The sequence below is a fragment of the Phocoena sinus genome, chromosome 4, assembly GCF_008692025.1.
Source record: "Phocoena sinus isolate mPhoSin1 chromosome 4, mPhoSin1.pri, whole genome shotgun sequence".
Taxonomy (NCBI): Eukaryota; Metazoa; Chordata; class Mammalia; order Artiodactyla; family Phocoenidae; genus Phocoena; species Phocoena sinus.
Genome location: NC_045766.1, coordinates 66,621,772 through 66,649,386, shown reverse-complemented (window position 1 = coordinate 66,649,386; position 27,615 = coordinate 66,621,772). Strand labels below are relative to the sequence as shown.

Here is a 27,615-nt window from a genome sequence, read left to right as displayed (position 1 = left end):
CCCCTAATGTAGCAAGGGCTGTGTTATTCGCTATGGGGAAAACAGATGAATCAGATAGCCCTGGCCTAGGTCTAGTTGGAGTGAAAGATAGATCATAAAATATTAAATGCCTTATAATTTCTATAAATGAAATGTATACAAAAGAAAAAAGAAAAACATGGAGTTAAAAGTCCAGAGTAGCTTTAGGCTGAGAGGGAAAGTGAAAGCTTCACATGGGAGTTAAATCTGAGCTGGGTCTTGAAAAATGACTAGGAGTTTGCCACACAGGGAGAAGCGTGCCAGTTAGAAGCACAAATGGACTTAAGTAAGTAAATAGGAACAATTAAGACAAAGTAAATGATCCAGCTTTTGAATGTTAATTTCATTTCCTAAATATTCCATAGCTCACCATAGCCATGTCATTCTCTAAAGTTGCCATGAAATTTGCACCGTGTACCTAAAATCCACAGTTTAGTGAATGAGAGAGAGAGAGAAGAGGGGAAAAGTAGGAGCTGAGAAATTTAAGACTCAAAAAATAGCCCATGTCCTTTCACTCAAGGCTCCATGACACTTTGTCTTAGAAGCAGTCAGAGGCCCAGGCAAGGCTGGCTCTGGGTGATCTTACATTCCACTTGCTGACTTAATTATTTGATATAGTTTTATACTACAATAGCTGGGAACCATCCACCAGCCATCAGTGTGTATATGTATTTTTTAATGTTGTCTTTCCTCATGTTTTATCTTTTATCTTGTTTTGTCTTCTTATTTCCCAACATACCATGGCCTTGCATGTATAAGGAGATGTAAACTTTACTGTTTGGCATCTTTGGGAGACAGTTATGTGCCTGTCACTGCCTTGTCTGTATCATCTCCATTCCACTGATGTTCCTCACTTCTCTCCCTTTCCTTTGAATAACCATCATGTGCAAAGCTGTGGTATCTTCTCGTTCCCCCTGCTTCTTTTTTATTTTTTCAGCTTAAAGTGATAAGAAGTAAGGCACAGGAACACTGCTATGACAAAAAAGGCCCTAGATATTAGGAAGATCTGAATGCCCTTCCTTTTCCTGGAGGTGGATATGGGCAAGAAGAGGTAGAGTCGTCATTGTCACCCACGACTCAGCAGGTGGTGGGGACACTAAGATCATACTCCTTAATGACTCTGCTATTTTTCTCATAGATGAAGTAGAATCTCCTCAAAAGCTTTATAAATCTCAGGGTAGACATTGAGAGACCAGCTATGACTTTCTAGAATATTCTTCTCCAGTATCTTGATGCCCTTGTCTGAGATCATACACTTTGATGCATAGTTCATGGAGACAACCTTCAGCTTCTGTTCTTAGACTAGAACTGGTTCACATGCACATTTATTCACTGTTTTAAATTAACATAGTTAACATAGATGCACCTTTGCTTCCAATTCCTTTCTCTAGTCCTCAGTGATACACATCCATCTTTCTGAAAACATCACTCTAACATCATCCTTCTACTTTAAAATTGTCATTAGTTCTCTTCTGCCTTAAAGACAAAATCCATGCTACAGAGCCATGCACTTAAAGTTCCTAGACCCTCATCTAACTCTCCAACTTTATGTCTTAGCATCCCAACCACACATCCTACCCACCCAGCCACAGTAAAATGCTTGAGGATCCACTACACACACACCTGCCTGCCTCACTGGAGACTGTGACTCACCTGTTCTTTTCTGCTTCAGTTGCATTTCTTTCGAATCTCAAAAAAGGAAAAGAAAATGAAACAAAATGAGACTATAATTTATGGCTCACCTTCCTTGACTCTCCCAAATCCAATGTAACCACCCTCTAATTCCATAGGACGCTACTAACTTTTTACCTGTATTTCTTGTTAGGGTACTAGGAGCTTCTCTCTCTCTCAATACCATTAAATTCTTACCCTGTTATAAGTAACCTAGAGGCAGGGACTTTTGTCTGTTTGGTTCAGCGCTGTATCCCAAGGGCCTAGAATGGTGTCTGGGAAGTGATGGATCTCAATAATTGTTGAAAGAGCACCTGCATTATGTTAGACACTGAGCTAGAATTATCCACGTGTATCCCTTATCTTTCTCCATTGACTGTGTGTTCCTTTGAAATCATGACAACCATAGTTTATTCATCTCTGATGTACTCAGCATAGGGCCCACCATGTAATGAGAATTTGGTAAATATTTGTTCAGTAAATTACATCATGAATGAAAGAATATCTTTATAGACAACTAACTCCACACAGTATTCTATTTAATTCTTAAATAACTACTTTCTTTCTGCCTCTATGCTTCAGATTCCTGTGACAAAGTTCAGTGTTGCCCTTGAATAGAAAAGCTAATAGCAGACATGTGTCCTACCTTTGTTACTGCAAACACTTTTACCAGTACTTTATGTGTACTCTAAGTATCCATTTCATTGTTTACTCTGGAGTTCAGATAAGTGTTAGTGGTGGTGGTGGGGTGACTGGGAAGGAAAAAATTAAATTAAATCGAGTGATTAAAGTAATAAAGAAAAAGGGAAAATCCCACATCCACTGCCCCTACAAACTATATTTTCTAACCCCTTTGTTTGCATAGTAGATAAGTATTTCACTTATAATTTGCACTATTTCAATACCCTGAAAATCTACTGGAAAATTTGCTTTTAGCTATAGAGAATTTGCTTTCAAATACAGGATATTGCTGTTTGGTCCATTTTTACATTGAATGGTGCTCCAAATTTAGAGTAGTTATCATATTTATAACAATTCTAAGTTTTGTGACTCATCGGTGATATTCATAAGGACGGAGTCGAGATTTATTCACCTCTGTGTCCCCGTAACCCAGTCCCAGGCACAGAGTGGGGTCTAAATGTTCCTACTTAATTTTAACATTATTAATCATTCACTTGATCAGTTGAATGAATGAATATTTATTAATGTATTACTTTATGCAATACGCTTTGCTGCATTCTAGGATAATACAAAAATAAATGTGACAATTAGTGCTCCTGAGTTGTTCCTAGGCTAGTGGATAAATATATCCACAATGAGTTGCAAATTACTTGAAACAATTTCACACTATTGTTACAACTGCACTTTCCAACTCATGTATCAAAAGATAGTTACTATTCAAGAACAAAAATGTAAAATCCTCAAGAAAATGTTAACAAATCAAATCCAACAATGTTTAATGAAAAGTATACACCATGATGAAGTGGGATTTATTCTAGGTATGCAAGTCTGGTTCAACATTCAAAACACTAATTAGTGTAATCCATCACCTCAACAGGCTAAAGAAGAAAAATTTTACGATTTTATCAATAGATATAGTAAAAACATCTGACAAAATCCAATATCCATTCATGATGAAAACGCTCAGTAAACTGAGGATAGAAGGGAAGTTCCTCAACTTTGTAAAGAACATCTACAAGAAACCTGGAAATAACATTACACTTAATGGTGAGAAAATAGGTGTTTTCCTACTAAGATCAGGAATAAGACAACGATGTCTGCTTGTACTACTCTTACTCAACACTGTACTGTAAATTCTAGCTAATGCTAGCTAATAAAAGAGAAGGAAATAAAAGGTATACATATTGGGAAGGAAGAAATAAACTATCTTTTTTCATGATGACATGATTGTCTACGTAGAAAACCCCAAAGAATCAACAATAACACAACAAAAACTCTCCTGGAACTAATGGGAAATTATAGCAAGGTTGGAAGATAATATTCTAAATGAAGAGAGAAACTCCTTAGGCGTCCTGGGTTTCTGGATAATGGTAATAATGATTTTACTTGTAAAAGTTTTATAGCTCAGAAAGTGTCTCCAAATGGACTTGAGGACACGGGGAAGAGGATGGGTAAGTTGGGATGAAGTGAGAGAGTGACATGGACATATATACACTATCAAATGTCAAATAGCTAGCTAGTGGGAAGCAGCCACATAGCACAGGGAGATCAGCTCAGTGCTTTGTGACCACCTAGCGGGGTGGGACAGGGAGGGTGGGAGGGAGACGCAAGAGGGAGGGGATATGGGGATGTATGTATATGCGTAGCTGATTCACTTTGTTATAAAGCAGAAACTAACACACCATTGTGAAGCAATTATACTCCAATAAAGATGTTAAAAAACTCCCCAAAACTTACTGAATCAGAATTACTAACTATTTTACAGGTGAGAAAATTAAGACTCAGAAACAATATGTGAACTACTAACAGTTATTTAGTTAAATTAAGGCTACACTCAAATACAGCTCTTCACATTCCTGGTATGGAATTAAATTTTAAGAGAGTAGGAAAAGAAAGCTGCCATTTTGTGATGTCGCAATGAGGATTAATGTAAGTGCTAGAGGGGTGTTGGAGGTGATTCCATGCTGCCCCCATGGTGAAGGGAGTGAATTGTAAGATTGGTGCTCTGGTGCAGGTATATACGAAGGAACTTGGAACGATGCTATAGGTCCAAGTGTCTTTGAAACTATCAGAAGGCTGAGAGTGATAGATAAATTCTCCTGTCAGGTCACGTTTCTTCAGTCACATGGTGCTTCTTCTTAATTCCAAGACAGAATTGGGGATTACGTGTTGATCTCTATCGGAAACAAACCGTTGCCTCCTTTAAGCCTAAATGAATCTTTTATGTTCTACTCTCTTCTATTGCTGTCATCATTCTAGAAAAGTGACTCGGCCTCAATTGAAGGAAAATGGAGCTCAGCTGTTGGTAAGACTGATGACACGTGGTTCATGACTAGCATTCCCCAAAATGAAGGGCTGATCTTTTGCCTGTGGCAATGTACAGCATGGCAGCTGTTTTCCTGAGACTCTTCTGACTTGGTTGCCAATTTCTTTAATCCAAGCCAATCAGTACCTAAAGCTACACTGAAGGACAATATGAAAATGGCCGGCTTGGCAGCTGTGCTCTTGTCCATCATAAAACATTGCTGATTTATGGTGAGAGTGGTGTTGATCCCAGAGAACCCAATGAATGGACTTTACAGCTGTGATTTATCAATGTTTATTAATTTCTAATGAGATTGAACCATTCCAGAAGGTAAAAATGCAAAGATTGGTCTAATCCCACTGTTCTTGAACTTGGCTACACTTTGAAATTCCCTGGGAAGTTTTAAAAAAATTACTAATGCCTGGTCATCAGAAATTTTAAGACATTCCTCAGGTTCTACTATGAAGCAGAGTAGGAGAACTAATCTAATAAATACTCTCTTATTGTGGGAATTCGTTGTCAAAGTTTTCTCACTTCTATCACTCAATTTCATTGCCATACCACTGTATGCATTTGTCCAGGTGGATTATTCTCTTTACTTTATTGAAGGTTTCAGGGTCACACAGCTAGTCAGCAACCAATGACCTGATTCTAAGTTGACACCTTCTTCTATTTGATAGCTAATACTCTCTTCAGGGTAAATGAGGAACAAAAGTTAGGCAGAGGTGTTCATGCTTAAAAAGACATGATTATATGAAAGTTAATCCTTGTGGAGGAACACATGGACTCCAAAGACATTTCACTGCTTTTTCAAACATTCCTTACTAAAAAAAGTCTATAGAGCCATAGAGAATTATTTCTAATGAGTATCTGCATTAAATCCACCTAGAAATCTTATTAAAATGCAGATTCTAAACCCAAATCTAAGAGAATCTGGTATGGTCAGTCAGAGATCATATGAATTCTATGTTTTAAACCTCTCTAAGGTGATTCATATGTCCACTGAAATTAGAGAACCATTAAACAGTGTAAATTTCAAACAGTGATACCAATTGCCCCACTGTCAATCTCCTTGCACTGGGATTTAGAATAAGATTTAGCAATCTGCTAAACTTTCTACAAATTCTGTTGCAAAGCAAGAACTTAGAATATTGCTGAAAATCTGGTAGTTGAGGCATTAGAAGAAACATTCCTCCTAGAATTTCAGTATGTCTGAGCATCAGAGAGGCAAGCCTGGTAAAAACTAAAATGGAGGCAAAAAACAACATAAGACTTTATATTTATATACAGGTACTGGTTATATATAGTCAAGAGATACCCTGTACTTTTTATGTAAAACCGCTCTTGGTGCTTTCTACTTTTTACAGAGCAATATTATAAAAGACTACAAGATGTAGTGAAAAGAGCACTGATTGAATTTATATTATCAGAGAAACTGAGCCATTGTTCCATCATTAATTATCCATGTGACTTTGGGTAAGTCACTTCTCTGATCTCAGTATTTTCATGTCTAAAATGGCATTAATGCATGTCATGTCAACACTACAAGGTTATTATAAATTTCAAATGATATACTCAGTATGAAAGGTTATTGTAACTAATTAATTCTATGTGCATATAATCATTTCATAGTAGACCCAACAGAGTTTCCTTTGGTGACCTTGGAGAGTTATAGAGTTGCTTCTGAGCAGGCCACTTTCTCTTTTCTTTCTTTTTTTGATAGAGATACATGGGTAAATCTTGAGAGAAAATTCTTTTGATAACATTTATCATAGGATACAATGGTACAATGAAATAAGTCTGAGGAAAATAACATTTATATTTTTATCCTGGGACAAGCCTGATATATTTTATTATAGTTAGTCACAATTTGTTTACTAATGTATAATGAAATATTATACAGTCACTTAAAAGTCATGTTTTCAAAGAATGCTTATAGGCATGTTCATGGTGATAAATGGGAAAAAGGCAGCATGTAAATTTATATATATTATGTCCATACTATAAGATACACGAAAAACAAATTAATTCGACAAGTGTTTTTGAGCACTTACTATAAACAATGGTGAAATTTTCTCAGTCTTGGCTCATAAATATAACTTTTGCATGAAAAATATATAGTCATACCACAATTTGCTTGACCAGTCTCTCCTTAACGGCTGTTTTGATTGCTAGCGTTTATTGTTGTTACTTTAGGGTGAGATCTCAACAAAAATCTTCACTCCTCAGAGGATCTTCTCTGGGTCCTCTGAGCCTATACCTCACAATAAGTAATGCTGCAAAATGAGTGTGTGTGTGAAAAAAATATGATCTATTGCTTGGTATTAGAAAATTATAAAGTTATTCTTAGTTAATAGAGTAAGCATCTCTATAAACAGCCCGAGATGATGGAAAGAAGAGCATTAGTTTAAAACGTAAGCCACTCTGTTGAGATTGTGCCTAGAGGGATGAAATGTGAAGAGGGGTGGAATGATCTCAAGAACCTACAGAGAGAATAGAACCCTAATCTCTAACAGAGAAAGTCCACCTGGTAAAACCTAGAGCTTAGTGTCTTGTTAGCACTTGTCACATCAATGCTCTACTGAACTGAATGGATAAAAATTTTGACCAAACTACTCCAAAATGGGGCAGTTTCATAGAAGATTATCCTCCTTGAAACTCTTTGAGGAGCATAGCTTTTGTTTGTTTGTTTGTTTCTGTTCAGCTGCCTACGAGCTGTAAGCCTCCCTAGACTAGTCTTGTCACCCACAGGGAACTCCTTTCTTTGTCAGCTTAAAGACAGGTCACAGAATAGTTGAATGTCTTTCCTTTCTTTTGTCTTCCCTTTGTGGGAGGAGGAGCAAACAATTGAGTTCCTAAATAGATTAGGAGGTAAAATGTGTGCACTAAAAGGAAAGCGAAGGAATCTTAATTACCATCATTTTCAATTCAAGTTCGATATATGGTTCCATGAAAAAAAGATTATTCAGTAACCTTTCTTATACTTAGATATATACCTGTATATTTGATAAGATTCTCTAGAAGATTCTAGGAATTGAAAATTCTAGGTCATAGGGTATGATCATTTTAAAGCTCCTTGAACATGTTGTGGAGTTGTTTTCCTAAAAGATTACACCAATTCATATTCCCATCGAAGTGAATAAAGTGCTCATTTGGCCTTACCTGTAAAAGAAGTTAACTGTGTCAATTCATAGGCAGCAATCAAAAAAAGAAAAAAAAAGTTTTCTTGTTTTCTTCAAACCCTTTTTTACAACCAGCGCAGTTTTGTCAATTTCTCTTTTTACCATTAAGTATGAAGTTACTTTCTATTTCCATTGGAAATTGCCCTTCATCAAGTTAAAGAAAGTGTCTTCTATTTCTAATTTGAGGAGAGTTTTTATAATGAATGGGTATTGTCAATGTTATATCTGTATCTATTTAATGATAATCTTTTCTCATTTATTCTTTTTATATTATGAATCTGATTGATTAAATGTGTAATCTTCAACTTTGCATTCCTGGGAAAAGCCCCATTTGATGTAGTTTTTATATATTGCTTGGTTCAAGTTGCTAATATTTTGCTAAGAATTTTTGCATCTGTATTTCTGAAGAAGACTGGTCTTCCAGATTCTTCTTTTTTTTTGATAGTGTTTTAGTCTGGTTTTGGTATTAGTGTAATGTTGACTTCATAAAATGAGTAGGCAAATGTTTCCTCCTTTTTATGAAAAAATTTGTGTAGGACTTTTAAAAATAGTGAAGCCATAAGGACTAGGGTTTTACATGGATGAGACTTTCAAATTACTATTTCAATTTCTCTAATAGATATAAGGCTATTCATATTTTCTCTTTCTTTTGTGTTGGTTTCAATAATTTGTATCATTCTAAAAAGTTGTACATGTCATCAGCTGACAGAACAAGGGAATATACTAATCAGTGAATATATAATATGTGTAAGTATTTCTATTTGTAAACAACTATATGTATAATTTAAGCTAAACTTGAGTTCATATTGATGTCTCCAAATATAATCAGTTAAAACATAGATAACGGAAAGCGTATGAGGAGCCCTGAACCAAGATGGCAGAATAGAAGGACGTGCTCCCACTCCCTCTTGTGAGAACACCAGAATCACAACTAGCTGCTGGACAATCATCAACAGGAAGACACTGGAACTCACCAAAAAAATACCCCACATCCAAAGACAAAGAAGAAGCCACAATGAGATGGTAGGAGGGGCGCAATCACAGTGAAATCAAATCCCATAACTGCTGGGTGGGTGACTCACAGACTGGAGAACACTTATACCACAGAATTCCACCCACTGGAGTGAAGATTCTGAGCCCCACGTCAGGCCTCCCAACCTGGGGGTCTGGCAACATGAGGAGGAATTCCTAGAGAATCAGACTTTGAAGCCTAGTGGGATTTGATTGCAGGACTTTGACAGGACTGGGGAAACAGAAACTCCACTCTTGGAGGGCACACACAAAGTAGTGTGCACATCGGGACCCAGGGGAAGGAGCAGTGACACCAAGGGAGACTGAACCAGACCTACCTGCTAGTGTTGGAGGGTCTCCTGCAGAGACGGGGGATGGCTGTGGCTCACCGTGGGGACAAGGACACTGGCAGAAGTTCTGGGAAGTACTCCTTATCTTGAGCCCCCCCAGAGTCTGCCATTAGCCCCACCAAAGAGCCCAGGTAGGCTCCAGTGTTGGGTTGCCTCAGGCCAAACAACCAACAGGGAGGGAACCCAGCCCCACCCATCAGCAGTCAAGCCGATTAAAGTTTTACTGAGCTCTGCCCACCAGAGCAACAGTCAGTTTTACTCACCACCAGTCCCTTCTATCAGGAAAATTGCACAAGCCTCTTAGATAGCCTCCTCCCCCAGAAGGCAGACAGCAGAAGCAAGAACTACAATCCTGCAGCCTGTGGAAGAAAAACCACATTCACAGAAAGATGAAAAGGCAGAGGGCTATGAGCCAGATGAAGGAACAAGATAAAATCCCAGAAAAACAACTAAATGAAGTGGAGATAGGCAGCCTTCCAGTAAAAGAATTCATAATAATGATAGTGAAGATGATCCAGGACCTCGGAAAAAGAATGGAGGCAAAGATGAAGAACATGCAAGAAATGTTTAACAAAGACCTAGAAGAATTAAAGAACAAACAAACAAAGATGAACAATACAATAACTAAAATGTAAACTACACTAAAAGGAATCAATAGCAGAATAACTGAGGCAGAAGAACGGTTAAGTGACCTGGAAGATAGAATGGTGGAATTCACTGCTGTAGAACAGAATAAAGAAAAAAAAAATGAAAAGAAATGAAGACAGCCCAAGAGGCCTCTGGAACAACATTAAAGGCAACAACATTCACATTATAGGGGTTCCAGAAAGAGAAGAGAAAGAGAAAGGACTCGAGAAAAAATTTGAAGAGATTATAGGCAAAAGCTTCCCTAACATGGGAAAGGAAATAGCCACCCAAGTCCAGGAACGGCAGTGAGTCCCATACAGGATGAGCCCAAGGAGAAACACTCTGAGACACATAGTAATCACATTGGCAAAAATTAAAGACAAAGAAAAATTATTGAAAGCAGCAAGGGAAAAATGACAAATAACATGCAAAGGAACTCCCATGAGGTTAACAGCTGATTTCTCAGCAGAAACTCTACAAGTCAGAAGGGAGTGGCATGATATACTTAAAGTGATGAAAGAGAAGAACCTACAACCAAGATTACTCTACCTGGCAAGGATCTCATTCAGATTTGATGGAGAAATCAAGAGCTTTACAGACAAGCAAAACCTAAGAGAATCTAGCACCACCAAACCAGCTCTACAACAAATGCTAAAGGAAATTCTCTAAGTGGGAAACACAAGAGAAGAAAAGGACCTACAAAAACAAACACAAAATAATTAATAAAATGGTCATGGAAACATACCTATTGATAATTACCTTAAACGTGAATGGATTAAATGCTCCAACCAAAATACACAGGCTTGCTGAATGGATACAAAACCAAGACCCATATATATGCTGTCTATCAGAGTCCCACTTCAGAAACAGGGACACATACAGACTGAAAGTGAGGGAAAGGAAAAAGATATTCCATGCAAATAAAAATCAAAAGAAAGCTGTAGTAGCAGTACTCATATCAAATAAAATAGACATTAAAATAAAGAATGTTACAAAAGACAAGGAAGGACACTACATAATGATCAAGGGATCAATCCAAGAAGAAGATATAACAATTATAAATATATATTCACCCAACATAGGAGCATCTCAATACATAAGGCAACTACTAACAGCTATAAAGGAGGAAATTGACAGTAACACAGTAATAGTGGGGGATTTAACACCTCACTTATACCAATGGACAGATCATCCAAAATGAAAATAAATAGGGAACCGGAAGCTTTAAATGACACAATAGACCAGATAGATTTAATTGATATTTATAGGACATTCCATCCAAAAACAGCAGATTACACTTTATTCTCAAGTGCGCATGGAGCACTCTCCAGGATAGATCACATCTTGAGTCACAAATCAAGCCTCAGTAAATTTAAGAAAACTGAAATCATATAAAGCATCTTTTCTGACCACAACACTATGACATTAGAAATTAATTACAGGGAAAAAAACGTAAAAAACACAAACACATGGAGGCTAAACAGTATGTTACTAAATAACCAAAGATCACTGAAGATATCAAAGAGGAAATCAAAAAATATGTAGAGACAATGACAATGAAAACACGACGATCCAAAACCTATGGGATGCAGCAAAAGAAGTTCTAAGAGGGAAGTTTATAGCTATACAAGTCTACCTCAAGAAACAACAAAAATCTCAAATAAACAATCTAACCTTACACCTAAAGGAACTAGAGGAAGAACAAACAAAACCTAAAGTTAGCAGAAGGAAAGAAATCATAAAGATCACAGCAGAAGTAAATGAAATAGAAACAAACAAACAAAAAACAATAGCAAAGATCAATAAAACGAAAAGCTGGTTCTTTGAGAAGATAAACAAAATTGATAAACCATTAGCCAGACTCATCAAGTAAAAGAGGGAGAGGACTCAAATCAATAAAATTAGAAATGAAAAAGGAGAAGTTACAACAGACACTGTAAGAAATACAAAGCATCCTAAGATACTACTACAAGCAACTCTATGCCATTAAAATGGACAACCTGGAAGAAAAGGACAAATTCTTAGAAAAGCATAACCTTCCAAGACTGAACCAGGAAGAAATAGAAAATATGAACAGACTAATCACAAGTAATGAAATTGTGATCAAAAATCTTCCAACAGGGCTTCCCTGGTGGCGCAGTGGTTGAGAGTCCGCCTGCCGATGCAGGGGACGCGGGTTCGTGCCCCGGTCCGGGAAGATCCCACATGCCGCGAAGCGGCTGGGCCCGTGAGCCATGGCCGCTGAGCCTGCGCGTCCGGAGCCTGTGCTCCGCAACGGGAGAGGCCACAGCAGTGAGAGGCCCGCGTACCTCAAAAAAAAGAGGCCCACGTACCGCAAAAAAAAAAAAAAAAAAAAAAAAAAAATCTTCCAACAAACAAAAGTCCAGGGCAAGATGGCTTCACAGGTAAATTCTATCAAACATTTAGAGAAGAGCTAACACCCATCCTTCTCAAACTCTTCCAAAAAATTGCAGAGGAAGGAACACTCCCAAACTCATTCTATGAGGCCACCATCACCCTGATACCAAAACCAGACAAAGATATTATACACAAAAGAATTACAGACCAATACCACTCATGAATATAGATGCAAAAATCCTCAACAAAATACTAGCAGACAGAATCCAACAACACATTAAAAGGATGATACACCATGATCAAGTGGGATTTATCCCAGGGATGCAAAGATTCTTCAATATACGCAAATCAATCAATGTGATACACTATATTAACAAGTTGAAGAATAAAAACCATATGATCATCTCAATAGATGCAGAAAAAGCTTTTGACAAAATTCAACACTGATTTATGATAAAAACTCTCCAGAAAATGGGCATAGAGGGAATTTACCTCAACAAAATAAAGGCCATATATGACAAACTCACAGCAAACATCATTCTCAATGGTGAAAAACTGAAAGCATTTCCTCTAAGATCAGGAACAAGACAAGGATGTCCACTCTCACCACTATTATTCAACATAGTTTTGGAAGTCCTAGCCATGGCAATCAGAGAAGAAAAAGAATTAAAAGGAATACAAATTGGAAAAGAAGAAGTAAATCTGTCGCTGTTTGCAGATGACATGATACTATACATAGAGAATCCTAAAGATGCCACCAGAAAACTCCTAGAGTTCATCAATGAATTTGGTAAAGTTGCAGGATACAAAATTAATGCACAGAAATCTCCTGCATTCCTATATGCTAATGATGGAAAATCTGAAAGAGATTTTAAGGAAACACTTCCACTTACCATTGCAAAAAAAAGAATAAAATACCTAGGAATAAACCTACCTCGGGAGACAAAACACCTGTATGCAGAAAACTATAAGACACTGATGAAAGAAATTAAAGATGGTACCAACAGATGGAGAGATATACCATGTTCTTGGATTGGAAGAATCAATATTGTGAAAATGACTATACTACCCAAAGCAATCTACAGAGTCAATGTAATCCCTATCAAATTACCAATGGCATTTTTTACAGAACTAGAACAAAAAATTTTTTAATTTGTATGGAGACACAAAAGACCCCGAATAGCCACAGCAGTCTTTAGGGAAAAAAAACAGAGCTGGAGGAATCAGACTCCCTGACTTCAGACTATACTACAAAACTACAGTAATCAAGACAGTCTGGTACTGGCACAAAAACAGAAACATAGATCAATGGAACAAGATAGAAAGCCCAGAGATAAACCCATGCACATATGGTCAACTAATCTATGACAAAGGAGGCAAGGATATACAATGGAGAAAAAACAATCTCTTCAATAAGTGGTGCTGGGAAAACTGGGCAGCTACATGTAAAAGAATGAAATTAGAACACTCCCTAACACCATACAGAAAAATAAACTCAAAATGGATTCGAGACCTAAATGTATGACTGGCCACTATAAAACTCTTAGAGGAAAACATAGGAGGAACACTCTTTGACATAAATCACAGCAAGATCTTTTTTGATCCACTTCTTAGAGTAATGGAAATAAAAACAAAAATAAACAATGGGACCTACTGAAACTTAAAAGCTTTTGCACAGCAAAGGAAACCATAAACAAGACGAAAAGACAACCCTCAGAATGGGAGAAAATATTTGCAAATGAATCAGTGGACAAAGGATTAATCTCCAATATATATAAACAGCTCATGCAGCTCAATATTAAAAAACAAGCAACCTAATCCCAAAATGGGCAGAAGACCTAAATAGACATTTCTGCAAAGACATACAGATGGCCAAGAAGCACATGAAAAGCTGCTCAACATCACTAATTATTAGAGAAATGCAAATCAAAACTACAGTGAGGTATCATCTCACACCAGTTAGAATGGGCATCATCAGAAAATCTACAAACAACAAATGCTGGAGAGGGTGTGGAGAAAAGGAAACCCTCTTGCACTGTTGGTGGGAATGCAAATTGATACAGTCACTATGGAGAACAGTATGGAGGTTACTTAAAAAACTAAAAATAGACCTACCATATAATCCAGCAGTCCTACTACAGGGCATATACCCAGAGAAAACCATAATTCAAAAAGACACATTCACCCCAATATTCATTGCAGCACTATTTACAATAGCCAGGTCATGGAAGCAACCTAAATGCCCATCGACAGATGAATGGGTAAAGAAGAAGTGGTACATATATACAATGGAATATTACTCAGCCATGAAAAAGAACGAAAGTGGGTCATTTGTTGAGTCATGGATGGATCTAGAGACTGTCATACAGAGTGAAATAAGTCAGAAAGAGAAAAACAAATTCGTATATTAACACATATATGTGGAACCTAGAAAAATGGTACAGATGAACCAGTTTGCAGGGCAGAAAATGAGACACAGATGTAGAGAAGAAATGTATGCACACAAAGCAGGGAAAGTGGCAGGGGGGTGGTGGTGGTGGTGTGATGAATTGGGTGATTGGGATTGACATGTATACACTGATGTGTATAAAATTGATGACTAATAAGAACCTGCTGTATAAAAAAATAAATAAAATTAAACAATTAAAAAAAAAACCCAAAACGTTGATAACTCTAGTCTCCTTAATCTGCTTATCTGTAAACCCTCATGCCAACAGTGAGAAATCCAGCTCCTACCATTCACTTACTTAATTGTTCAGTTTAAGTATACATATAGCAGTTTAGGAATTAATACCCTTACTCCCATTGGAAACGTTATTAACTAGAGTACAATGCTTATGTGCAATTCCTTTTGCTTTTAGTTTTACGCACTCAACTAATTTCCAAATTTCACCCAACACCTTTTCCCTTAAGCCCTTCTGAGACGTTATTTTTTTTTTTTTTTTTTTTTTTGTGGTACGCGGGCCTCTCACTGCTGTGGCCTCTCCCACTGCGGAGCACAGGCTCCGGACGCGCAGGCTCCACAGCATGTGGGATCTTCCCGGACCGGGGCACGAACCCGCGTCCCCTGCATCGGCAGGCGGACTCCCAACCACTGCGCCACCAGGGAAGCCCGAGACGTTATTTTATATAGTTGTAATACAATTAAATTTCCTCATCACAGTCTACCCTCCTTCCTGGGATCCTCCAATTTCCTAAGTGATTGCTTAAAATTGACATACCTTAAGGGTTATGTTATGTACTATAAAGTTCTATGGGTTTTGATGAACACATGATGTTATGTATATACACAATATCATACAGGATAGTTTCACTGACCTAAAAATCATCCATGTGTCAATTATTCAACCATCTCCTCCTCTCCCTGAGCCCCTGACAACCACTGATATTTTAATTCTTTCTATAGTTTTGCCTTTTTCAGAATATCATATAATTGGAATGATACATATGTAGCCTTTTCAGACTGTCTTCTTTCACATAGCAACCAACATTTAAGGTTCTTAAATGTCTTTTCATGACTCAATACGCTACTTATTTTTATCATTGCATAGTATCAATTGCATGGATGTATCACAATTTGTTTATCCCCTCACCTATTGAAGAACATCTCGGCTGCTTCCAGGATGGGTGAAAATGAATAAAGCTGCTATAAATATTTCTGTGCAGATTTTGGAGTAGGTATAACTCTTCATATCAATTGAGTATTAACCTAGGAGTGCAATTGCTGGATCATGTTATAAGAATAAGTTTAGCCTTGTAAGAACCTAACAAACTGTCTTCCAACCTTTAAATACTATTTTGCATTTCCACCAGCATTAAATGAAAGTCCTATTTCTTTGCATTTGCAGCAGTGATCAGTATTGTCAGGTTTTGTTTTCAATTTTTAAATTTTCAGCCATTCTAGTAGATGCATAGTAGTATCTCATTGTTTTAATTTGAAAGTCTCTAATGACAAATTATGTTGAGCGTCTTTTCATGATTATTTGCCATGAGGTGTCTGTTCAGATCCTTTGCTCATTTCTATTGGCTTGTTTGTTTCCTTATTGTTGATTTTTAAGAGATCTCTGTACATTTTGGATATAAGCCCTTTATCAGTTATGTGTTTTACAAGAATTTTATCTAAATCTGTGGCTTGTATTTCATTCTCTTAACATTATCTTCAAAAGAGAAGCTTTTAATTTTAATAAAGCTCAACTGATTTTTTTTATTGAAGTATAGTTGCTTTACAATACTGTGTTACTTTATACTGCACTGCAAAGTGAATCAGCTATACTTATATGTATATCCCCCCTTTTTTGGATTTTCTTCTCATTTAGGTCACCACAGAGCACTGAGTAGAGTTCCATATGCTATACCGTAGGTTCTCATTAGTTGTGTGTTTTATACATAGTATAAATAGTGTATATATATCAACCCCAACATGACCCAGCAATCTGGCATATACCCAGAGAAAACCATAATTCAAAAAGACACAGGCACCCCCAATGTTCATTGAAGTACCATTTACAAAAGACAGGACATGGAAGCAACCTAAATGTCCAACAACAGAGGAATGGATAAAGAAGGTGTGGTACATATATACAATGGAATATTACTCAATCATAAAAAGGAATGAAATTGGGTCATTTGTAGAGATGTGGATGGACCTAGAGAGTGTCACACAGAGTGAAGTGAGTCAGAAAGAGAAAAGCAAATATCGTATATTAATGTGGAATCTGAAAAAATTGGCATAGTCGATCTTATTTACAAAGCAAAACTAGAGACAAAGACGTAGAGAACAAATGTATGGATACCAAGGGAGATGGGGGGGTGGGATGAATTGGGAGATTGGGATTGACCAATTGATGATTTTTAAAATTTTATTTCATGGATTGTACATGTGGTGTTGTATCTAAAAATCCATCACATGGATTTTCTCCTGTTCTTTTTCTAAAGGTTTTATAGTTCTGCATTTTACATTTTGGTCTATGATTCATTTTGACTTAATTTTTGTGAAAGGTGTAAGTTCTAGCTAGGTTAATTTTTATTTTCCTTACTTTTTTTTTTTTGCATATGGACATCCAGTACCATTTATTGAAAAGCTATCCTTTCACTATGGAATTGGTTTTGTACATTTGTCAGTTGACTATATTTGTATGGGTCTATTTCTGGCCTCTATTCTCTTCTATTGATTTTAGTCTTCCTACTCTGTTCTTCCTTGTTCTGAAGTCTGCTTTGTCTGAAGTTAATAACATTACTCTAGCTTTCTTTTGATTATAGTTAGCATGGTATGTCTTTACTTAATAACCTATTTGAGTCTTTATATTTAAAATGAGTTTCTTGTAAAAACAATGTACTCTTGCGTCCTCTTTGTTTTTATTCACTCTGACATTTTATTCTCTTCAATGTGTTTAGACCATTCACATTTAAAGTGATTATTGACATAGTTGGATTGATCTTTGTTTCTTTTTTCCCTCTTTTCTGACTTAGTTTAATTAAAACTTTTCCTGGTTAATTATTTTATATGATGGCATTTATCTCCTCTCTTAGCAAATCTATTATACTTATTCTAAATTATTTAATGATCACCCTATTGTTTGCAATATCCATTTCAAGTTAATCAAAGTCCACTGTCTAAACAACACTATACCACTTACATGTAATGCAGGTATTTTATAACAGACGATTCTTAGTTCCTCCCTTCTATTTCTGATGGCATTGTTGTCATCCATTTCACTTATCTATATGCTATAACTACCCAATACATTGTTTTTCTTATATGTTCAGCAAATGGTTATCTTTTAGATCAATTAAGAAAAAGAAAAATGTTTTATTTTGCCTTCGTTTGTTCTTTCTGTGATGTTCCTCCTTTTACAAATGTTTGAGAACTTTTACTTCTGAAGCCATTTGTGCCTGGCAAGTTTTTTTTGTGAGATGTTTTAAAATTACAATCTCTTTTTTAAGAATCAGATATTGGACTATTTAGATTTTCTCTTTCTTTCTGTGTCTGTTTTGGTAAATTATGATCTCATGAGTTTGTTCATTTTATTTAGTTTGCAAATTTATTGGTCAAAATTTTTTCTTAACACTCTCTTATTATCTAATATCTGTATCAATAATGATGTCTCATTTTTCTCCCTAATTCTGGTCATTTGTCCTTTCTTGTATTCTTGATCAATCTTGCTATAATGTTTATCATTTCATTAATTTTTTTCAGCTTTTTAATATTCTCTATTGTACTTTTGGGTTTTATTTGTTAATTTGTACTCTGAACTTATCTTCTTTCTGTTCTCTTTCTGTTTACTATAATGTTATATTCAATAATGTTATTTTCATATTATGATTTAAGTTTTCATTTGTATATTTATACAAATGAATATAATATACAACTTTCCTTTTCTAGTATCAATACATGCCATGCCTGTAGAGTCAAAAGTTTTTCTTTTACCTCAGTTTTAGCTGCATAATACAAGTTTTCATATGCCACATTTTTCTGTATGCCATTGAAAGTATTTTGTAATTTACATTGTAATTTATTCATTGACCCATGGATTATTTTAGAAGTATATTGGTTAATATGCAAACATTTGAGATTTTTTACATTATTTTTGTAAGTATGCTATATTATATTTTTCTAGTAAACATACTCTATTATTTTAATACTTTGGAACATTAAGATCAAGTTTGTTAATTATATAGTTCAAATCTTCTCTGTGTGTACTGACTTTTGTCTGCTTTTCCTATCAGTTATTTAGAGAAAGTTTAAAATCTCTCACCTTGACTGTAGTTATATCAAATTTTACTCTATATATTAAGACTGTGTTATTAAGTACAGGCAGAATTATAATTGTTACAATTTTTATTTCTTATTATTTCTAATAATGCTTTTTGCCTTAATGCCTACTTTGCCTGAGGTTAATAGAATAACACTTGGTAAATTTTGGTTAATATCTTTTTCAACTCCTTTATTTTTAACTTCTCTACAGATTTATGTTTATGGTGTGACCCATAAATTGAATGTGCATTTTTATTTTTATCAAATCTGAAATATGTAGTCTGTTTACAGATAATTTATCACTGATATTTTTAAGTTTAAATCTATCTTTCTATTTGTTTTTTGTTTGCCCAATCTGTTCCTCTTTTTTCCTCTTTTGTTATCTTCTTTTTATTAATCATTTTTTAAATTATTATTCCATTTTCCCACCTATTAGCTTATTAGTTATAAATTATTTTTCTCTTCTTCTAAGGGTTACAGCATAAATCCTGGAATTATTAGCGCCTACTCTATACTAGCACTCTGTCCATCTCTCAGAAAAATGTGAGGAATTAGGGACAATTAAATTCTATTTTCCCCATTCAGCCCTTTATGTTATTATTGTTGAGTGTTTTAATTATACATATATTTAAAACCTCATATTATATTACCAGTATTGCTTATATCATCAATATTCATTTCTATTTACTTACTTTCCAGTGATTACTTTTTCCTATTTACATTTCTGTAAGATAATTTCCTTCTTGCATTTCTGTTTAGGGTCATTTTCCTTCTACTCAAAGGATACCTTTTAGTATATCATTTAGTCCCTGTCTGATGCCAGTGAATCTTCTCACTATTTATTTGAAAATGTCTCTATTTTATGTTTACTTTTGAAAGATATTTTCCCTTGGTATATAATTTTAGATTATAAGCTTTATTCTTCATTGTTTTTCAGTATCATTTTCTTTTCTTATGGCTTTCATAATTTCCCTTTTTTTTTGCATATAGTGCTGGCTTTATTTGTTTCTGGAATTAAAACCTTCCTGTAGCCATAAGAATTAGGAGAAACAACAGCAATACTTACAAAATCACCCTTAAAGAGCAATAAAATTTCCTCTTCAAAATGTAAAGCCCTTGAAATAGCTGAGATAGTTGGAATCATTTTATGGGCAGGATAAAGTCAAAATAGCATGAGGAACAATCAGAAAAAATATTCCCTCAGTAGCAATTACAATAAAATTTGTTTTATTCTCAAAGCTCAACCAGACAGTTTTGTGGTAAGATTCAAAACGGTGCAAGGTTTTGACCAACTTGTGGCCAGGCTTATTTCAGGACATATATAATTAACTCCAGCTGGCTGCCTGGCCTCCCTCAGCTGGGTTCCAAATAACTTTTGTATCATGGACCTTAACCTGTCAAAATATAAATGCAAAATGTATTGCAATGACAGTAAGGACTGGTCATGTTAAATATGAAGTTACTAATTGGTAAAGTGGAGAAGAGGTAATAGAATCTAGGCCTTCTGTAAATCAAGTTTCACACTATATGGACACATAAAAAATTGAACCACATTACTCAAGATATGCAATTATGGAGACTACATGACATTCTAAAGTGTGTAAGGGCCCACCTGACCCTGACATTTTTGGGGTGCCATTATATAAACAATTAAAGAAGATATTTCGGGACTTCCCTGGTGGCACAGTGGTTGGGAGTCCGCCTGCCATTGCAGGGGACATGGGTTTGAGCCCTGGTCTGGGAGGATCCCACATGCTGTGGAGCAACTAAGCCCATGCACCACAACTACTGAGCCTGTGCTCTGGAGCCCATGAGCCACAGCTGCTGAGCCCACGTGCCACAACTGCTGAGGCCCGCATGTCTAGAGCCTGTGCTGTGCAATGAGAAGTCACCACAATGAGAAGCCTGCACACCAAAACAAAGAGTGGCCCCCGCTCCTCGCAGCTAGAGAAAGCCTGCGTGCAGCGGTGAAGACCAAACGCAGCCAAAAAAACAGATGAATAAAAATAAATGAATAAATAGATTTGGAAAAAGAAAAGAAAAGGCATTGTAATAGCCCAGGGGAGACATGAAAGAGTCTGAACTAAGGCATTAAAAAAAAAAAAAAAGATATTTGTGTAGCTTACTGTAGAAAGTTTAGAAATCAGTGAGGTTTCCATTTTTTATACCATACTACCTAGCTTAGATAAATCTTCATTTTTAAATTATAAAACTCCCCCCCATGTATATATGGGATGTATGGGATTACAGGGCGATAGTTGTTCCATAAAGTGCACTGAGTTCCAGGGGCATATGATGGAAACTAAATGTTACAATTTTTTTCAGTCTTCATGACTACAGGCAGGGTGGGTAAACAAGGCAAATGAAGCAAACTCTTCCTACCTGCCACCCCTTAACCAGATGCAGCATTTTGGCACTTCTATGATATACAGGTTGACTTAATTCATTGACTTAAGTTGAAAGCTAGCAAGAGCAAATCTTTTAAATTTAGGATCTTCTTTCATAGCCACTCCAAGGATCTTAATTCCTAAACTACACCATGAGTTCTGAATTGGTGTTCACTGCAGTGTTCTTGAAGCTTTCACATCTTAATATGAGATCTGACACCTCTAGTTAAGGTAGGGAACAGTTAAAAGCTGTCTTCCTCTTAGCTAACCCAGTCCACCAGCAATCTTAACAGTTAAGTTACTATATAAAAATGAAACTGTGCTCTCAAGCACTGATCAAAACTGTTGTGCTGGGAATCCTTTCCAGAGCATTAGCTCCCTGAGAGAAAACAGAGATCCTAAGCAGTTGCTTCCATGAATAATAACCCCAGTATGGTATACATAATGTCCTTCAAAGCATAACTCAGGCAACCATGGTCATCCTGACAAGCTTATCAGCATTTACACACAAGATATATTTAAAATTGATCCCAGACCAACTATTGCAACCATAATCCCATTATTTAGCACACTACGTTCCTGCTGAGATGCCAAAGCCAGAAATCTCAAAGCAAAGAGTGATGGTTCATCATCTTTTACAAGTGAGACAAAAATATCAAGAAGGAAGAAAGGTAACCCCCTCCCCCCCCACCCACCCAAATGCATCAAATCGATGTTATCTTCACAGCTTTAATTGACACGATCCAGAGTTCTCAATTTCCTGATTTGAGGAGTCCATTTTCAAGGTGACTGTCAAGGTCAAGAAGAGCCTTCAGGCTTTTCTTTGCCATGGTCCATGAACTCCAGTCCTTCAATAGGAATCTCCTTCTCCTTTATTGCTTTCTGAACACACTGCTGGTAGCACTTGAAGAGGTAGGTGCCCGGGTCCCCAGAGCCATCCCCCTTGAGGAACCTGTGCAAACAACTGATTGAAGAACTAATTGTACTCATGCTTCATGTTGGCGCAAGCCTCCCCTACGCTGTTCGTGGCATCTGCATCTGTGGTGCTGGCAGCGGCTCTCAGACGTCCCATAATTTCCTTTGAAGAGTTAACTTATCAGTCTTTTACTTCCTTGAAAGAAATGTGTCTGTTTTTTCTGGATGCTTTTAAATTTTTCTTTCTGCTTTTGTTTTCTTTTTCGTAATTTTTCCCTGATGTGTCTAAGGGTGGTTTTATATAGAACTTTTTGAATCTGTGGATTAATTCCTTTTGTCAGTTTGGAAAAATATTTTTTTTTTCTGTGTGTTTTTTCACCTGTTGGGCTATGTTTTCTTTGTTTGTTTTTGTCTTCACCATTTTATCTTATTCTTGGCCTAACTGGTAATTTTTGACTGAATGCTTGGCCTTGTATATAAAAATTATTGCATCTCTGTATTTTTTTCTTCCTCCGAAAGGTATTTTCTTTTCTTTTAGCTCACAGAAAAAAAGGTTGATCATCTCAATTCTATAAGGGATTGTGATAATTTGAGACTCAATTTCAGTCTTTGTGAGAACTGGTCTAGTTTCAGTTTCCACTTACTCCTATCCAATTCATATGAGTAATCTTGTTCTTTAGCTCTCTTTTTTCATCAGTTGCCAGGAAGTTAATGTTACTTTTAATGCTCCGCTACAATAACTCTATTGACCTTGCTTTATATTTTCATTTCTTGTTCCCATAAAAATATTTCTTTTATTTGTAACTTAATTGTCTTATTGTATCTATATCTATTATTGTAAAGATTCTCAAATACTTTTTATAATCCATTCACTTATGATTTATTATCACCTGTCTACACTGCTTAGGGCACAAATTGGGCTCTAAGTAGGCCCATGGGTATGAATTCCACATTTACTGACTTAAAGGGGTTTGCAATCTAATAACAGGAAAATGACAGACAACCATGTGACTGGTATAGTAGAGAGTAGAAATAGTATGCAAAGGTGTACAAGCCACGTACTGCAGGAATGCAGACAGAAGAATAATATAGTTTTCCTAAAATGACAAGAGAGAACATGAGGGTGACATTTGAGTGCACACTTGAAGCAGGACTAGGATTAACAGGAGAGGGTCATTACTTCAGGCTAAGTAATAAATAAAAATGTAAGAAGAGAAAAATGGGATAAAGGATGGGATGAATAACATGAGAGATATTGCTATGGGAGTGAGCCACGGATGGGTAAGACTGATTCAAAAACTATATTCTGAGATTCTTAAGCCAGAGATTCTGTCACTAGAACTAGTTGTTATTCTTTGGTGATCTTAAGATTTCTGCTGGTTTTTTAATTATCTCACAAGAGATGTATTTACCAAGTAAAAAAACAAGAAAGAGTTGCTGCCTCCAGGGCTAAGAGTAACCAAGGAAAGAGAAACACACCTGCCTTTTTGGTCACCAATACTAATATTTTGTTTTCTCAGGTCTTGAATGGTAAGCTAAAGACTTGGGTTGGAACGGAATGCAGGCGCTCTAGGGTGATGATTCAGGCTGACTGTTAGACTTGCAAAACTGAATGTGGGTGGTTTTGTTGTGTAATCTTTTGCCTTAATCTTTCTGCTTTTGATGAAGTGCTTTGACTGTCTCTTTATGTGTATGCCTGTAACAAGTAGGACATGCATGGAGTTTCTTAATGGAACCTCATCAAATTTAAAGTCATGACAGAAAAATTGGTTTGCCTTAGGTTAAAAAAGTCCTCTTTAGTTATAGAAGAAAATTTTTTAAAGAAGAGAGAAAGGAAGGAAGGAAAAAAAGAAAGAAAGAAAAAAGAAAGAAAGAAAGAAAGAAAGAAAGAAGAAAGAGAGAGAAAGAAAGAAATACTAATCATTAAATCCAGGCTAAGCAGTCGGTATTATTTTATTTTGGGAATTTAAAGTCCATAAAATAAAAAAATGTGATCAAATTTGGTTCCCATTTCAAGTGAATTTCAGATCTGGAATATAACTTACAGAATTAGTGTTCACATGTAGTGTTGGAGAGCAAATTTGATATAAAGGGTCAAAAAATTTAATTATATAGTAATTAAATCACAGATTGAATTTTTGTTTGTCATTTTGAAAAGCAAGCAAAGCTAAACATTTCCCAAGCAGAATGTCATCACCTCAACTGTTTCTCAATATTTCAGTCAACATTCTTTCAACAAACATTTACTGAGCATCTACTCTACGTCAGTTTCTCTACTAGCCTCCAGAGACAGTGATGAGCAAAATGCAGACACAATTCTTGATCATTCAGAGATTAGAGTCTAGTGAGGATCATCCAACAGTTGTCAAATAATCACACATATGACAGAATAATTCCAAACATGAGAAAAATGCCCTGAAAAAAAGAAGCAAAATTCTATGAGAGCCATATCATAAAGCGATTGTAAATGAATACCTGTGCTCTTGGTGGGCTTTAGGAGTAGGTGGCATACCGGGAACTAGTAGCATGAACTGTTTGGTGCCATGGACAGAACTAGAGTCAGAGTCAGATTCTGACTCTGTTAGGGCTTTTCCATCATGCCCTGCATGGCCAGAGGTTCCTAAGTGGTTCCTGAAATTAGGTTTGTCTTTTTCCTACCTGGACTAGCAATTCCACTAAGCCTCTGATTTCCTCCAGTCCACGTCCACAGTGCTGTCAGAAATGTCTAAAACTCAGCTTCTAAAGTGCCTCACTCTTCTCAGCAGCTTCTGAAGGTTCTCCTTTACGTGGTTGCAATTCTCTGCTCCATGTTCATATAAAATTCAAAGTCCTAGCAGACGGGGCCCTCCACGATTTTCCCAGTCCTCAACCAGCCTTGCCTGATTTGTCTTTCATTACTCTCCTCCACACCCCTTGCACCCCAAGGTCCAGCCTCAGTTAATATTTTGTAACAGAGTCATTCACTTTCCTGAAATAGGTATGTGCAATTTCCTTTTTCTGGGAAGTATTCCCTCCCTTTTCTGCCTGGGAAGTCCCCACTAATTCTATAGTATTCAGCTCAAATGTGGCTTCCTCACTGAAGCTCTCTCCTATCCCCTAAGGCAGAGTTAGTTATTTCCTTCTTGGTGCTTCCTCAACACTTTGTACTAGTTATGTCTCTCATCACATCGTACTCTATTGGTCTCTGTGTTATTTCATAAATTCGATTGTGAATTTTCTGAGGGTGATGGCTAAGTCTAAAGCACTTCTGTAATCATACTTTGGCTCCTTCTAGGTGGGTCCCTACTATCGTGTTTTGCATACATTAATATATGATTGTGGAAGGAGAGAAAAGGTCTAGGGGTCTTGGCTGTCTGTTGCCTTTGTTTTCTTTAAACTAAATGGTGGCTCTTGGTGTATTCCTAAAGCCTACTGGTATGAATGAAATCAAGAGCTCAGGTGGTTTTTAAAAGCAAAACTTTGAGGAGCAAATTAGAGAGCCCCTAGCCTTTATGGCAACTGTGTAAATTATAAAATGTTGTCCTTTACCCAAGACCCTTTACTTCTTTCTGTTGGGAAATTGTCATCATATGCTGGTTTTGTTACAACAAAACACTTTTTTTCCCCAGCTCACTACAGTTGTTGTCACAAACATACAAGTATATGATATCTACAGTAAAGGTCACAACTTTGGAAGTTGTGCCCACGTTCACTGCATAACTACATGCAGTGCGCTTTGGGAAAGAAGAAATTCTGTTTATTCCAAACAACATCAAATTCCTGGTTGTTTTTTTTTTTGCGGTATGCGGGCCTCTCACCGTTGTGGCCTCTCCCGTTGCGGAGTACAGGCTCTGGACGCGCAGGCTCAGCGGCCATGGCTCACGGGCTCAGCCGCTCCTAGGCATGTGGGATCTTCCCGGACCAGGGCACGAACCCGTGTCTCCTGCATTGGCAGGTGGACTCAACCACTGCGCCACCAGGGAAGCCCCAAATTCCTGTTTTAAGAAAACAAAGAAAATTATAGTTGATCTTCAAATGGATACTATGACTATTGTCATTATCATGATATCTAGTATATGTAGTCAGTTGGGTGAAGCTTAGGGAAGACAAGAGACCATAAAGTGGAATTGATTTCTTCTTTATCTGAACATCAAGAACACATTATCTCTTCCTTATGTATAGTTTATCCCCATCTACTTTGAATTTTTTCATTTGTTTATCCATTCTATTTTTTTCAAGCAGAATCTTCTGGACCTGGTTATTACTGGACCTAATTTTAGGCCGAAGAGTTATCTTTGGCTTTGGTTTCATGTACAATAAGACCAATGGAGATGGGTAAGAGGAAAGGGTCTAAATTGTCTCCCAAGTTGATGAATCAGGTGGAAAAGAAGAAGTTTATGCTAGTTACTAAAATAATTATGATAGGATATTATTTTATACCCATGATCATTATTTTTCCTGGCAATTTATCTATATGTCCACACAACTGCCTAATCAAAACAAAAGTTGTTCTAGCCTTATTGCCTTAAGATAGAGAAGTTTCAAGGCAGAATTAGAAAGTGACTTGCTAATGTTTTCCTGGATTTTGGTTATACATCTCTAAAGGCAACTTAGAGAATTGGGGAAGAGACAAAATATTGGAAAGAAGATGTGACTTGGCTTCCTCCAGACCAAAGATTTCCTCACTCAGAGATGAAGAGTGTATTCTCATCCAGGGCCTTTGCTCTTACTGTGGCCTCTTCCCAGAACATTACTTCTCAGATCTTTTCATGGTTCACTCTTTCAACTCATTCAAGTCTCTGTTCAATTGTTCTTCCCTGAGAGGCTTCCCTTGACCATCATATCTAATGATGAGAAGATAGGCGTTGGTGGGCACTGCAGAGAAGAGCTGTGTTTCCTGCTGTAAGAACGGGTCCCTGAGAAAGTAGCAAGACTTCAGAATGGACATTACGTGTGAGTCTAGGCAGGTGGGGCCCTGAATAGCATCAGAGAAATTACCATGCTTCTGAAACTAGCAAGGAGAGAGCTCAGGCCTGGGATGGGCATTGGCATAGGAGAAAGCAACCTTTCAGAAATGACACCGCATCTAAGGACCAAACAGGGTCATGTCATGTAATTCTTAGTGGATATCTGAGGGGACAGATGACTGAATATACTTGAGCTTCCCCAAACACAACTTAAACTAAACATCAGGCAAAGAAAGGAAAAAGCCTGAAGAGACTGAGACTGCTTTCATAATGCAAAAGGGGAGCTTGGAATAGAGATTAAGTTAAGGTTTCATAAAAATAAAGATAGATCAATGTCTTGCACAATTCAGTAAAAATAAAAAAAAAAGTACAAAAGTAGGTGTGCTGGGGGTAAACAGACGTGTGAACTC

General features: G+C 36.6%; 1 protein-coding gene across 1 annotated transcript; it reads right to left on the bottom strand.

The window, feature by feature from the left end:
- Positions 1–22,095: 22,095 nt before the first annotated feature.
- On the bottom strand, positions 22,096–22,362 carry LOC116753690 (TP53-regulated inhibitor of apoptosis 1-like). The gene is given in 2 exon segments (XM_032631701.1): positions 22,096–22,299; positions 22,301–22,362. Coding segments are annotated over 2 exon segments (198 nt in total). The 5' UTR covers positions 22,342–22,362; the 3' UTR covers positions 22,096–22,142.
- Between the last annotated feature and the right edge of the window lie 5,253 nt (positions 22,363–27,615).